This window comes from Bubalus kerabau, chromosome 5 (genome assembly GCF_029407905.1).
Source record: "Bubalus kerabau isolate K-KA32 ecotype Philippines breed swamp buffalo chromosome 5, PCC_UOA_SB_1v2, whole genome shotgun sequence".
Classification (NCBI taxonomy): Eukaryota; Metazoa; Chordata; class Mammalia; order Artiodactyla; family Bovidae; genus Bubalus; species Bubalus kerabau.
In genome coordinates this window covers 117,790,158-117,805,486 of record NC_073628.1, presented here as the reverse complement: position 1 = coordinate 117,805,486, position 15,329 = coordinate 117,790,158, and the positions used below count along the sequence as shown (strand labels likewise).

The following is a 15,329-nucleotide window of genomic DNA, read 5'->3' as shown; positions in this document are numbered from 1 at the left end:
GCCTCTGGCCTCAGCCTCTCAGCCCACCTATACCTGGGTCAGCTCTCCTGGGATGACAGCCTAAATGCCATCCAAATGCAAATGCTCCCCCCAGTCCTTATTTCTAACCCTGACTTCTGAGCTTCAGACACACGTGGCCAATAGCCCATTCGGCATCTTTACTTGTTCATCTTATATGCATCTCAGATTTAATGCCATCAAAAGGAACATTGGATTTCCACCATCTTCAGGCGAGCCATAAATACCACCACCACCTCTCCAGTTACACAGGCATCAAAGCTTAAAACCTGGCAGAAATGTTTGTTTCTCCTTTTTTTTTTTTCATCTCTACTTCCATCACATTTATTCCATCAGCTCATCCTATTGGTTCTCTCTCCAAATACAGACTGAATGAGATGAACTCTCATCTCCTCTGTTGCTACTATCATGGTCTAAACCACCACTAACTCTCACTGCTTTACTCGAAGAGCCAATCTCTGTCTTCCTGCCTCCAGTCTGGGCCCCTTCAGTCCATTCTCCACAGAGCAGAGTGACCTTTTCAAGTATAAATCAAATCCTACCCATCCTTCCCCTCTAGACCCTCCTACAGTCGTAATCAGAACAAAAGCAAAGTCCTTCACTTGAGCCTTTAGGACCTCCCCGGCCATACCTCCTTCTCTTTCCCCTTGCTCCCTCCACACCAGCCACACTGGGACCTTACTGGGAATGTTCCATCTTCATAACATCACACAACCATCTTCTACACATTTAGGTCTCTGCTTAAACATCCTCTCTTCAGAGAACTCCTCCCAAATTGCCCAAAGGTACTGTACCCAATTCCTATTTCTCTGCCTTAGTACCCTGTTTTACTTATTTTATAGAAGATCTATCTAAAATTATTTCTGTGCGTTTATCAGCTATCTTGCTCACTGAAATAAAAGTTCTGTGAAAAAAGAGACCCTGACCCTGTCTTGGTCAGCACTGTATTCACAGGACGCTTCCTGGCACAGAGCAGGCTCCCTCCAAGGGTCAACAGCTGTGGAGCTGAGCACTGGGCTGTCGACACAGGAGCCCAGGGGTCTGTGACGTGGGGACAGCGACTCACTCGATGGAAGGCATGTTGGGTGCAGACATCGGGCTGACCTCCTTGGCCTTCTGCAGCGCATGCTTCTGGTTGAAGGCCTCCTCTTCTTCTTGTTCATCCTAGACATAAAGTAGAGATGGCATTGTCTGGGATCCCCATGAAGGAGAGTAGCTTCCTCGGCCCTGCCCAGAAGGGCTGAGGGAGCTTCTGGAGACCTGGAGAAGCGAGGAAAGCAGAGCAAGAGGTGAAACAGGCAGAGTGAGGTCAGGTTGGCTCACAGACCTCTAGCAGCTAGCAGTCAGGCCTCCTGAGACAGCAGCCTCCACAGCCCTGGCGTGGCCAGCTGTCCTGGCCCCCATCCTGCCCCACAGGCCCCCCATGTTTCCTCAGGAGAGACTTGAAGGTCTACCCCAAACCCCAGCCCTCTGTGGAGGTGGCCAGGGCTGTAGAGGTCAGAGGCCAGAGCTGACACTTCTCGGATGCTCTTCAGTGTCCGGAAGTGATGGAGAAGGACCTTCCAGGCAGAGCTCCTGAGATGAACGCCACAGTCCTCATCACACCCTCTTCCCTGCACAGCTAAGTGACCCCTACCCTGGTGCTCGGGCAGGGATCTCAGCCCCTCACCCACACTGCAGCTTATAAATGTCTTTCTATGTGATGACGGCACGGAAACCCGGTTCAGGTAAAATGACTAGAGCTACTAAGATTACATACGTTTTCAAAGACTGCTCTGGTTTTTACACACATCTTTTTGCTTCATCCTTGCTGTCCTCCTGAGAGGTATGCAAGGCAGATATAGCATTCCCTTTTTTTTTTTTAACAGATGAAGGAAGCAACACTAATAGAGACCAGGGGTCATGTCTAAGCTAAAAGGGCCAGTAAGTGACAGATGTGTGACTCACAGCCAGCTTTTCAGCTACAAGAGCTTACCCTGTCTGCAGGTAAGAAGACCCTTGAGAATGCAGAGAAGAGCAGGTAACCCTCAAGGAATACATGGAAAAAGCTCATAAACATCACTAGGATGCTATAGATTTTGCCTTAAACCAAATTTGTATTATGCAGGGAGAAGGTTTCACTCATCTCCCCAGACAATCCCACTGCAATTGTATTGCCTCTACCCCTGAAGACATGACTCAGAGGAAAGAAAGGAACTGTACTTTGAGAAATACGGTGTCTGGCTTCTTTGAAACTCATGGAAACTTCCCCCAAGATGAAGTGAGCACTGGAATACCCCAACAGCCACAGTCCTGGACCCTCTCACCCTCAAACCCAGAAGGGTGAAGGCACATGATTGAGGTCACACAGCCACAGGTCACAGGAGCAGAGGTGGAACTTAAATCCAAGACTCTGGTGTTTTCTCTATTTTCCAAGTCATAAGCCTGCAAAGGCTATCTTTGAGAGTCTGCAATGACTAAGTGATCATCCTCAATATCCAATGAGAGGCCCCATCTGGTCCAAGGCTCGGCAAACTCAGTGAGAGTGAACCAGGCTCCCTTCATGGACACATGTAGCTCTCCAGGTGTCCATGAGCTCCCAGAAGGGGCCTTCCCTGCAGGCCCGAGCCAGGCAGTGCAGGCTTCTGGAGGTAGCCCCAAAGCCTAGTGGGCACCCAATGGCCCAGAGAACCATTAGATCCCTGGAGAATAAGGCTCACCTTGGTCAGCTCCTGGGCGTTGGCCAGATTGTCCACAGCGATGGCCAAGAACACATTCAGCAGTGTGTCTGGGGCAATGAGTTAAGGATGGGCAAGTAAGAAAAGCAAAAGGAGCCCCAGCAAGGCTGAGAAGGCATCTCCATGCCTTTCCTGTCTGGAACACCAGCAGGGACAGTCACCCCAAAGAGTCACTTAAGCAGGGACTGTGTGCCGGGGGGGAGGAGATATTATGCAGCTCTGTTTGAAGGATAATATATCTTCTCTCCTTCCACATATCATCTCTTTGCACCGGACAAAGAAATATACCTGAATCAAACCCCCCAGGGAAGGGGGAGACGGAGGGAGGAGGCCTTTGCACAGTTACAGCCTCTAATTACAGCAACATCGAATAGAGAACCACTGAACAAGACGGGTAGGGAACAAGAGGTAGGAGTTCATCTCTCCTTTCCAGGAGGCTAGAATTGAAGCCCAGTCATGCTAGTCTGACCTTAAAGATGAACAACAACAAAAAATGAGATTCTCCAGACTCATTACTATCTCTCAGTAATGGGATGCTAACATTTCTCAATCTTCTTGTCCTGGGAGGCTCCCATATTTCATTTAACAAAATGTCTCAGGGCACACAAGATCATTATGGAGCCCATTTCTATTCCACGTTCTAACCTCAGACGTCCCAATTTTCCAATTATCCTTGAGGCTCATGTGTTATGGAACATACATCTGTTTTAGCACAAAAGTCCAGGTCTGACTACCCTCAGAGTAACAGGAAAATTAAGGTGCCGCTATTAAGGCAAACTGGCCTTCCATTTCTGTGACTCACTGCCTAGCTTTCTCTATATGGGTTTCTCGTGTTTGTTTATAGTCTGCTCTGGCCTTTAGAAGTTTTCAGAGCAGAAAACTTAGAGGAACATCTATGCTCCGTGAGACTGTGGAAAAGGCAAAAAATACATCTGCAACACATGGCTGTCCCCTTTTCACTCGAGTGATCTCAATTCAAGACAAGTCCCACTTGCCCAAAACATCATGTAGAAGTTTCTGGTCTGTGGAATATTCAAGTAAACTATCTCATTTTACTATTTACAACTAGTGAAGGACATAGATATTGTTTCCTCTTTTCAGATGTGAAAACTAGAAGTTCAGAGAGGTTAAGTGACTTTCCCAAGGCCACACAGCTGGTAAGCAGAACTGCTGGTATTAAAACCTAAATCTTCCTTGTCTAGATCCCAAGACTAGTCATGGGTTTGGGAATTAAATGCACTTTTTTTCTTGTCTCCCATTATAATTTAGTAATTGACTTTGATCAACTTATTTCCTCTAAGATTTGTAAGGTAAGGATTAGATGAAATAGTGCCAAAAACCATTTCGTATGAGGTCTTATGAATAGCACAAGTATGATAAACGCTAGCTATGCTCAGCAGTATGAGCATTAATCACAGTACTGAGAAGAGAAGCGAGAAGCAAAGGAGACAAGGAAAGATATAAGCATCTGAATGCAGAGTTCCAAAGAACAGCAAGGAGAGATAAGACAGCCTTCCTCAGCGATCAGTGCAAAGAAATAGAGGAAAACAACAGAATGGGAAAGACTAGAGATCTCTTCAAGAAAATTAGAGATACCAAGGGAACATTTCATGCTAAGATGGGCTTGAAAAAGGACAGAAATGGTATGGACCTAACAGAAGCAGAAGATGTTAAGAAGAGGTGGCAAGAGTACACAGAAGAACTATACAAAAAAGATCTTCACGACCCAGATAATCACGATGGTGTGATCACTGACCTAGAGCCAGACATCCTGGAATATGAAGTCAAGTGGGCCTTAGAAAGCATCACTATGAACAAAGCTAGTGGAGGTGATGGAATTCCAGTTGAGCTCTTTCAAATCCTGAAAGAGGATGCTGTGAAAGTGCTGCACTCAATATGCCAGCAAATTTGGAAAACTCAGCAGTGGCCACAGGACTGGAAAAGGTCAGTTTTCATTCCAATCCCAAAGAAAGGCAATGCCAAAGAATGCTCAAACTACCGCACAATTGTACTCATCTCACACGCTAGTAAAGTAATGCTCAAAATTCTCCAAGCCAGGCTTCACCAATATGTGAACTGTGAACTTCCTGATGTTCAAGCCGGTTTTAGAAAAGGCAGAGGAACCAGAGATCAAATTGCCAACATCCGCTGGATCATGGAAAACGCAAGAGAGTTTCAGAAGAACATCTATTTCTGCTTTATTGACTATGCCAAAGCCTTTGACTGTGTGGATCACAATAAACTATGGGAAATTCTGAAAGAGATGGGAATACCAGACCACCTAACCTGCCTCTTGAGAAATTTGTATGCAGGTCAGGAAGCAACAGTTAGAACTGGACATGGAACAACAGACTGGTTCCAAATAGGAAAAGGAGTACGTCAAGGCTGTATACCGTCACCCTGCTTTTTTAACTTATATGCAGAGTACATCATGAGAAACGCTGGACTGGAAGAAACACAAGCTGGAATCAAGATTGCTGGGAGAAATATCAATCACCTCAGATATGCAGATGACACCACCCTTATGGCAGAAAGTGAAGAGGAACTCAAAAGCCTCTTGATGAAAGTGAAAGTGGAGAGTGAAAAAGTTGGCTTAAAGCTCAACATTCAGAAAACGAAGATCATGGCATCCGGTCCCATCACTTCATGGGAAATAGATGGGGAAACAGTGGAAACAGTGTCAGACTTTATTTTTTGGGGCTCCAAAATCACTGCAGATGGTGACTGCAGCCATGAAATTAAAAGATGCTTACTCCTTGGAAGGGAAGTTATGTCCAACCTGGATAGCATATTCAAAAGCAGAGACATTACTTTGCCAACAAAGGTTTGTCTGGTCAAGACTATGGTTTTTCCTGTGGTCATGTATGGATGTGAGAGTTGGACTGTGAAGAAGGCTGAGCACCGAAGAATTGATGCTTTTGAACTGTGGTGTTGGAGAAGACTCTTGAGAGTCCCTTGGACTGCAAGGAGATCCAACCAGTCCATTCTGAAGGAGATCAGTCCTGGGATTTCTTTGGAAGGAATGATGCTAAAGCTGAAACTCCAGTACTTTGGCCACCTCACGCGAAAAGTTGACTCATTGGAAAAGACCCTGATGCTGGGAGGGATTGGGGGCAGGAGGAGAAGGGGACAACAGAGGATGAGATGGCTGGATGGCATCACTGACTCGATGGACGTGAGTTTGAGTGAACTCCAGGAGTTGATGGACAGGGAGGCCTGGCGTGCTGCGATTCATGGGGTCGCAAAGAGTCGGACACAACTGAGCGACTGAACTGAACTGAATATTTTTGAGAACTTATTAGGTGGAAGGCTCTGTTCTCTGTTAACATAGAGAACTACCATATGATCCAGAAATCCCACTCCTGGACACATATCTGGAGAAAACCATAATTTGAAAAGATACATGGACCCTGATGTTCATTGCAGCACTATTTACAATAACCAAGACATGGAAGCAACCTAAACGTCCATCAACAGATGAATGGATAAAGAAGACATGGGACATTTATACAGTGGAATATCAGTAGCCATAAGAAGTAATGAACTAATGACGTGCAGCAACGTGGACAGACCTACAGAACATCATCCTAAGTGAAGTGAGCCAGACAAAGGCAATGCTGTCGCCTATATGTGGAATCTTAAAAAACGATACAAATGAAGTTATATACAGAATAAAAGTAGACCCATGGACATAGAAAACAAACTTACGGTTACTATTATTAAAAGGGAAAGAGGGGAAGGGATAAATTAGGAGTTTGGGATTAACATACATCCATTACTATAAATAAAACAGAAAACCAACAAAGACCTACTGTATAGCACCCACAACTATACTTGATATTTTGTAATAACCTATAAAAGAAAAGAGTCTGAAAAAGAACATATATATATATATATAATTGAAACATTTTTCTGTAACCTAAAATTAATATAACATTGTAGATCTACTATACTTAAACAAAAATAAATGTTTAAAAAAAACATATAATTAATTCATTAATATTATAATCCGGTTATTACTATTTCAGCCTATAGTGATCTCTGTCCTCTCTTATTTTCCCCAGTTCATAGTCCCTCCAATCATTTACTATAACAGACTCACATGATTTTACCTGTGATGATAATCTGATAACCTGGATGTTATGATATATGATAACTGGGATGATACTCTATCTTATTTATACTCATCTTTTACCCAAATAGCAAATGTTCCTTAAGAGCGGGATCCTGGTTTCTCTGCACCTAACACTGTCTACCCCATTGCTACCCGCCCTCTACTATCACCAGCATCACCACCACCACGGCTACCTCCTCCTCCTCACATGCTGGTCTAGGCCGGCAGAACAGAGAAGCATTTAAAAAGGATACAGTTTCCAAACAAGGTGAGCACAATGAAATAGATTGCAGACCACATGCCCGAGCTGACCCCACCCTGGGAGCGGATCCCATTGTACATCACCTCATTCCAGTCCTCACCCGTCAGGATCTACACAAAGCACACAACAGGCAAATTAGAGACCTGGGTTGGATGAGAAAATGGGGTCAATGGAAAGGCGAAAATTCTGAGTCTGGGTCTTTTCCATTTACCCTCTTGTCAGGGAGGAAAAAAAAGTCACACCCATGAATAATCCTCAACTGCCTTCTGATATGTAAGAGAATTTTAGCCATTGAAAATGGAAGAAGAATATCAAAAGGAAAAGTTCTATTCCTCAAAACGTAGAATCTGCGGTCTCCCATCCCACACCTCAGCTTTGCCAAGCATACGGGAACCACACAGATCAGGTGGTTCAGGCACTGATGGACTATCTTCTGGAGCTGCGAAGATACAGCTCCTGAGACAGCAGCACTGTTGGAAAGAGCCTCAAGGGTTCCAGTTCCAGAAAACTGAGTTCTGGTTCAGTCTCATATTCTGGCTAAATAGAGTTCTCCTTTAGCTTTTAAACATCACCAGTTTTGAGTTTCCTCCCATGATTAAAAAAAGAGAAAAAAGGATTGGGTGGGGGTGGAAAAGATTCTTCATTAAATGGACATGTAAGTTAGAAGGTACTTCAAATTTCATAAAACCAGAAATGTGATGTTACTGAATGTCTTTGACTTAATTAACATCTCTTGCCAACTCACAAATGTAGGGAGAAGGCCAATGAGATCATCACAACAGAGCTCTTTTATTATTCGTGAGAACAGAGCTATAGAAATCCTAGGAATTGCAGTGGTGATGAGTACTCAGTAAGCAAAAGTAGTAAGTACTGCCTGAGAGGAGCCTGGAGAGGAAAGGGAGGATTCTTTTACAACATCATCACCTTGGAGGATGTGCACCAAGGGATCCCAAGGAACATTTTTAACATCCTCATACCTGGAATACAGTCATGATGGCTGCAGGGAAGGTGTCAAAGTTTGCGGAAGGAGTCCCATCATTAAAGTTGAACCTGAAAAGGAGATTCAGAGAGAACGAAATGAAAATCTCACCCCTTTCCCCTTTCTTCACATCCCTGTCTTCCCTACTCTCCTCCCATTCCAGTAACTTAGGAAGATGGTTTTAGTGATTACTACCGGGAACTGTGCACTTGAAGGGCACTGGTGATGGGATCTGGACTTATCTTGACTCACAAGACCCCAAGCTGCACCTTTCAGGGGCAGCTCCAAAAGGAGAGGTCCCCTCAATAAGAACCCTGTATGGTGTGGAAGGATTAAAAACAGAGACATTCATTTCACACATAAGGTGCATGGTTGATTTGGCCCATGGACATGAACAAACACATGGTAATATGGTGAACAAACTGGTGACCCCAGAGCTCACAGGATGAAGATGAGGTTTTGAGGCTGCTTTGGCTGGAAACTTCATTGGTGCTTACCTGCCCCCAAACAGCTGCATTCCTAGCAGAGCAAAGACAACGATGAAGAGGAAAAGGAGGAAGAGTAAACTGATGATAGACTTCATGGAACTCATCAAGGAGACCACCAAATTCCGGAGAGATGCCCAATACCTACAAAAACCCAGACAGCATTATGGCAGTGAACCGGATACCAAATTACCCCCAGGCCCAGTTGGGCATCTGCCTGGAGACCTATGAGGTAAGCTGCATCTGGATACTTGTAGGAAGGAGAGATGGAGCAATAATGTGGCTCCCCTCAGGAAGGTGGCACAGGAGCTGGCACTCAGGCATTTTCCTGGGTTTGGTCTTTGGAGATGGAAGAGAAGCTGAAGCGTGGAGTAGAAAGTGGGGTGAGGAAAGGGATCCTGTGGTGAGGATGTAACGCAATATAATGTGGCAGAGAGGAGCTTCCATGCCCAGAGGTGGTTGGGAAGAGTCTAGCTTCTAATCACTTACTTGGTTATTTTAAATATTCTTAGAAGCCGGAGAGCTCGCAGGACACTGATTCCGAAAGATGTACCAGGTCTGAAGATGGCCCAGACTACTTCAAAGATGCTGCCCACTGTGACCTAAAGAGCCAAAGCCAGCCACAGTGAGAAGAAGAAAAGGCAAAGGGGGGAGGAGGGGGAGGGGGAGGAGGGATTCCTCAATCAACAGTTCTCATTGGGCTATTTGGAAGTTAAACCTTTCCCTCCCCACTCTGCCTCCCTCCAATCTTCTTCTTCAAAAGTCGCTCAGTCCTGTCTGACTCTTTGCGACCCCGTGAACTATACAGTCCATGGAATTTTCCAGGCCACAATACTGGAGTGGGTAGCCGTGCCCTTCTCCAGGGGATCTTCCTAATCCAGGGATTGAGCCCAGGTCTCCCACACTGCAGGTGGATTCTTTACCAGTGGAGCCACCAGGGAAGCCCACCTCCAACAGGACCACCTATTTGTAAAGGCTGCCAAGGAAAAATGAGACTCTACCACTTCTCTCCCCACTCTCCTCGCTAAACTTCCTCCTTCATACTGTAGATTGTTTTACCAACTGCTCTGTCTTTCTTGAAACCTACAAGTCATTCACCACTTTGACAGCTGTACTGTTCTTATTAAAACACCTAGAACAGACAGACAAAAGAGCAGCCCTCAAACAAGAAAACAAATTTAAATGAATACAGGTTGCTTTCCAATAGAAAAACTTCTGAGAAGGTCCACATTCTCTCACTGGCCTAGAATTTAGTGCTAACAAGAATATTTCAGTCACCTGTGCATGAAATGTCTTTCAGGCACTCAGGCCCCACACACCTGGATGTGATGGTACTAATTAGTGGCATAGAATCTGATTGCTATAGGAAGCAGCAATGTCAAATTAGCCATTCAATTTGTTTTATGTTTTAATTATATGTTTATTGAAGGTCTAATACATTCCCCACATTGCACTAGGAGAAATAACAGAAATTAATCCTCACAGCAATGCTGAAAAGTATGTACATAAGGGAACTAAGATAAAAATGGTCTTTCACTAGTTCTTATGCCTGAAAATTGCCTCTACCCAGAAGCATATGTTCCAAGTTAAAATGCAGGTTGGCAAGTGCTCAAAATCGTTAGCACCTAACTGGAGATTTGGCAGAAAAAGAAGTGGGTTTGGCAGAAGGAGAGGTGGTTCAGGAACCCAAAGTTTTGCAACCTAGTTCTGCTGCTAACTGGCTGTGTGAACTTGCACACGAGGTCCCCTGTTGACTCATGTGTAAATGGGTAGCCTAATTCCCAATGCTTCACATCGTGGGCAGGACTGAAAGTGGCAGAGGAGAAAAATGTATGTGAAAGCACCTTGAAGAGCATTGATAATGCACACATTTATGTATCATTATTATTTAGGAATGTGGACACTGGGTGAAGTCTACGTGGAGACTTGCTAATATAAGAGGGTGTGTGTGCATATGAGTATGAATGTTTAAGGGTATATCTAGATAATTTTCTTAATTTTAAACTGAACTAAAAAAATAAATATATTTGTTTCTCAGTTTTGATCAAACTACTTTCCGGAAACAAGTCTTTTGTTCTTCTCTCCCAGGCTTCCTCCAAGGTAATAAGCAGTTCAAAATTCTGGCTATGGGGAGCTTTGTAAAATTTACTGAGCTATATACACTGAAGTGTTTACTCTCTGGTATGCATGTTACACATTTCAGTAAAAACATTAAAAATAAAAGAGTATTTCAAAAACCCAAACAAATCCTCGTATGGCAAGTATTCACTCATTCCTAACCTCCCTTTGGCTAATCCTATCTATCCTCCTTTAATAAATTCTGATTTCAAGGCTCCATGCTGAGCCCCGGAGCAAGGTGCTTATCTCAAACCACAGCATAGCAACCCCAGGCAGAAAGATGGGCGGCTCCAGAGCACCTACCCCAAAGTCAAAGCAGTTGAAGGAAGAGTGAAAATAAAGGCGAGGCCCCATGCCGTACATCTTCAGGGACATCTCTAGAAGGAAGAGCCCCAGAAACAGAAACTCTGCATAGTCTGAAAGCATTAAAGGCAGAAGCATTGGTTCCATGGACGGCACGGGTTCCTGTCCTCCCCAACCCATCCCCACCACCTACGGAGGAGACCTCAAGAGCAGCGGGACCCACACGGGCAGGACAGTCAGTGACCACAGACCAGGTCAGTGCCGGGCAAAACCTCTCCTTGTCTGAACACGCTCAGGCCCAGACTGAGTCCCAGCACACTCCACAGGTCAGCTCTGCTCTCTTCTGACAGGTGGGTTTGTCACTGCCATTTAAGTGGCAGATGGCTTTCAGGAGACAGAAAGGGCTTAAGTATGGCTTTGATGAAAGAGCTGGATTTACTTTCCACACACCCAGCTGTGACAGCCTCCAGGAGACTCACCCGCACCCTGGGGCAGCCTTACCAAGGGCTGATCTGTACAGGTTTCCTTTCTGGTCTGCTGAAAGTATCCATTTCCCTAAGAACTTGCCCCTAGGACTTGAGTGACCAAGACTCCCTAATCCCTGAGCCTCCTGAAGGCCCTAAGTGAAGGCCCTGCCTGGATTATGCAAGGTGTAACACTATGCTGTTGACTCATCACTGAAGATTTATTCATCCGATTCAGTAATGAATGACAGCTGAAAACAGTCATGGGATAATCCCTGAGGACAACTCTGGCCTCGGCCACAACGTGGCAGAGAGGCAGAACTCTGGGCGGGCAGAACCACTGTCAAGCCCACGTGACACCTTGCTCTCTTGACATTCACACACCAATCGAGCGGCAGCCGTGAGAGCCAGCATTCACCGTCCACTTACAGAGGAGGTGGGTGAGCCACTGGGGCTGGTTGTGGTGGACGATGGCCACACAGGCGGTGTTGAGAGCCACCAGGCTCAGCACGATCCAGTAGAACACCTGGGACTTAACCATGTGGCGGATAGAGATTCGCAAAAGTCGCTCCTTGTGCCGGAAATAGGAAGCCCCGTCCACCTTGGCGCTCTTGATGCTGGCTCGGGCAAGAGGTGTGCCTAGCGGGGGAGAAGGAAGGAGGAAGAATGAGGCTGCAAAAGAGATCACCATCCATGACAAAGGGGCATTCATAGGTCCAGGTGGGCAGCTTTGGTCCCAGGGCTACGGGACTGCCCCGTTGCAGACCCTGGGGCAGCCCCATGTTACAAGCTAAGAGTTTCCACAGTGCAGCAGGGAACTCTGCTTTTCCTCTGGGCACTCTTGGTCCTAGGAAATGGAAGGATTCCTCGGGGCAGGATAGCAGGCATCCAGCTGGTATCTTGAATTCTAATAGGATCCTGTTTATGTTTGTAACAGATTGAGCTTTTCTTTTTAAATATGCTTCAGGCACTGGAATCATTCTGCTGCATTTGTGATTTTTCTACCCCTGGCAACCTGAAGCAGTGATGAGCTCTGTACGCCTCTTCTGCCTTTCAGGATGAAGTCAAGACCCTTCCCTTTTTTTCTGAAGAAGAAAAGTCTGCCATCGGCCAGGCTGTCTAAGAGAAACTGGGATGGAACAGCAGGCAAGTTATAGGGTTGTCAGTGGGAATGTGTTTAAGCATCGCATGGAAGCAGGTGATGCAAGTAGGTAGATGTTACTATGATTAAGCAAATGATCGCAGTTTCTCATATGGGCCTCCTCAGTGAACAATATCCTAAAGTGGGTGCTCGTTAGCACATCCAGGAGAGACAGGATACACACGCTGAAGGGACACATCTGCCACACTTGAAGAATCTGGGTTGGATTCTTGGCCCCAAACCCCGTGTTTCACATAAACATTATCCCTTGGTCCATTTTTTTTTTCCTTTAAGTCACTGTTGATGAGATTAGATTCCAGTGCCTTTCCCTAATTACATCCCAAAGTTCTGGATTCTTGTGCCGTTTCTCCTAAGATAGGATGCTCCCTTTCACGGGAGGTTCAGAGCAGTGAAAGATGATCCGACAACCTCCACTCACCCACAGAGGAGATGTCCACACAGTGTTCGTCACTGGAGTCCCGTGCCATTGCCTCGGTCCGGCTCCTTTTGATGGTTGCCCTCCGAAGCACTATACCAAGGAAGCGAGGGGCAGAGAGGGGACATGAGAACCACCAGATCAGTCTGGTCAAAACAGGACTGTGGCCTAGAGGCACCTGTGACACAGGTGTCTGCCTTTAAATACCCAAATCAGGGTGAGAGAAGTGGCAAATGTCTACAGAAACGTGGCTCCCCTGCTCAGCAGCGCCTCTGACACACGAGGCTCTTGAATCCCATGCAACAAGGCTCCTGACTCCTCGCGGGAGCTCTCCTAAACGCAGTAGGTAAATAGGCACCCTGTATCTATTTGTTCTGGCTCTTCATAAACAATGTCACTTCTTGCCAGTGAAAGTGGTCCCCAGATGCCCCCCGCAAATTGTCAAAGAAGATCCCTTTCTGAACCACTAGTTGTATGATGGCCTTTTCATTGCCCATTATCAATCACACGCCCTGGAACAAAACAACTCTTGGATTTCATTTTCATCACTTTAAAAAGCATTTAAACTCATGACTCAATTCCCTTCCTTTTAAAGCATGAGGGATTTTATGACAGAGAGACTCGCATTTCAAATCCCAAAGCACCCCTCTTTTCTTTCTTTCTCCTCTTTTGATCAAGAGACATAGCCGCCACAGATGAGGGGGCAGGTGAGAGAGCAATGAGGCCTTGGAGCTCTTCCTTACCTTCTAAGGCTGATGTTCCAGCATTTTTGTTTTCTTCAGCAAGCATGACTTCCTCTATATGGAAACAAATGGTTTAGTAAATTATCGGTAAATGCCAAATTATTTTGCGAGATGAAAATCCCTGAGGAACAGCTCTGGCTCCAGGGCAACGTGGAGAGAGCACGGAGTTCAGAGCTGGTTGCAGGCACCAGCATCAGAAAGACATCAAGGGTCACGGAGGAGCATCAGAACAGAAAGGAAGGTCTTTGGTGAAGGGGGCACTGGGGGTGATGGGTTAAGACTCAGCTCTTTGTCTGATACACCGCTTAGGAGAATAAACAGCTCTGAGAGCGAGAGTTGATCTTTTTAACTAAAATCCTCCTAAATTGATAAAAACGAAAATTTTCCATTTCTGTTTTCTTTTATCCAGGTTCCTTAAAGCTATTCTAGCAACAGGAGCTTCCTTAATTTTGCTTGTTTGCAGTAGCCCCCAGGTCATAACACCTCCCCCTCACTCAGAAGATGAGACCACGTTTATGGGGTCTAGCCTACTTCTTTCAGGAAGGGGCATAGGAAGATGCTCACCGCCCCTCAAAGAGAGGGGCAGGCTCGTGGGCTTGCTTCTTCTCCCCCCACCATGTCCATCCTGCCTTGTTGAGCAAAGCCTGAGTTGAAGAGGCTTCAGCCCATCATGAAACTGTCCCTGTGACATAATAAAATATAAATATTCGGTTTTTGTTCACCATTCAGGCACAGAGCTGCCAAAGCCCGTGGGACATACTGTCTTTTGTATGCTAATGAGATGACTCACCGGGGGAGAGGCCTAGATAGTGTAAGGAGGGGGGATGCTCACTCAAAAGACAGCACCACATGATTTGAAGGTTGTAGCTTTCGGGGGAGGGGGGAGAGGGGCTTGACACTATCAGTCACCAATGGTCGATGATCCAATCAATCAGGTCTGCATAAGGGAACCTCCATTTAAAACCCTACATGGGACTTCCCTGGTGGTACAGTGGGCAGGAATCTGCCTGCCAATGCAGGAGACACAGGTTCAATCCCTGGTCGGGGAAGATTCCACACGTCACGGAGTAACTAAAGCCCGTGTGCCCCAACTACTGAAGCCCGAAAGACTAGAGCCCGTGCTCCACAACAAGAGAAGCCCCTGCTATGAGAAGCCCACACACCACAACGAGAGTGGCCCCCACTCACTGCAACTAGAAAAAGCCCGAACACAGGAACAAAGACCCAGCACAATCAAAAATAAATAAACGAATCATTTTTAAAAAATCAACCAAAAAATACCCCTATAGGATGGGGCCCAGGTTGCTGACAGGTTGCCCATCAGGGAGCTAGGAGGGTGATGTGCCTGGATGTGTACGTAGGCTCTGTTGTTCACCCATTATCCCTACCCCCTATATCATACCCAGTGTATCTCTTGAATTTGGCTGTTACTGACTTGTATTCTTCATAATAAACTGGTGATAGTTTTTTCCTGAGTTCTGTAAGTCATTCTAATGAACTAGCAAATCTGGAACCCTTTGAATTTGTCCTCAGCCAGGAAGAAGTACAG

General features: G+C 45.8%; 1 protein-coding gene across 1 annotated transcript in view; it reads right to left on the bottom strand.

Annotated features, from left to right (window-relative positions):
• Window positions 1-15,329, bottom strand: part of CACNA1E (calcium voltage-gated channel subunit alpha1 E) — a 329,827-nt gene that overhangs the window by 76,226 nt on the left and 238,272 nt on the right. The window contains exons 9-18 of the mRNA XM_055582870.1: window positions 13,781-13,834; window positions 13,041-13,130; window positions 11,890-12,099; window positions 10,997-11,109; window positions 9,065-9,177; window positions 8,588-8,719; window positions 8,089-8,161; window positions 7,104-7,221; window positions 2,718-2,785; window positions 1,085-1,182 (exon numbers count right to left, since the gene is read on the bottom strand). Coding sequence (XP_055438845.1) covers window positions 1,085-1,182; window positions 2,718-2,785; window positions 7,104-7,221; window positions 8,089-8,161; window positions 8,588-8,719; window positions 9,065-9,177; window positions 10,997-11,109; window positions 11,890-12,099; window positions 13,041-13,130; window positions 13,781-13,834 — 1,069 coding nt within the window. The remainder of the gene's footprint in view (window positions 1-1,084; window positions 1,183-2,717; window positions 2,786-7,103; window positions 7,222-8,088; window positions 8,162-8,587; window positions 8,720-9,064; window positions 9,178-10,996; window positions 11,110-11,889; window positions 12,100-13,040; window positions 13,131-13,780; window positions 13,835-15,329) is intronic.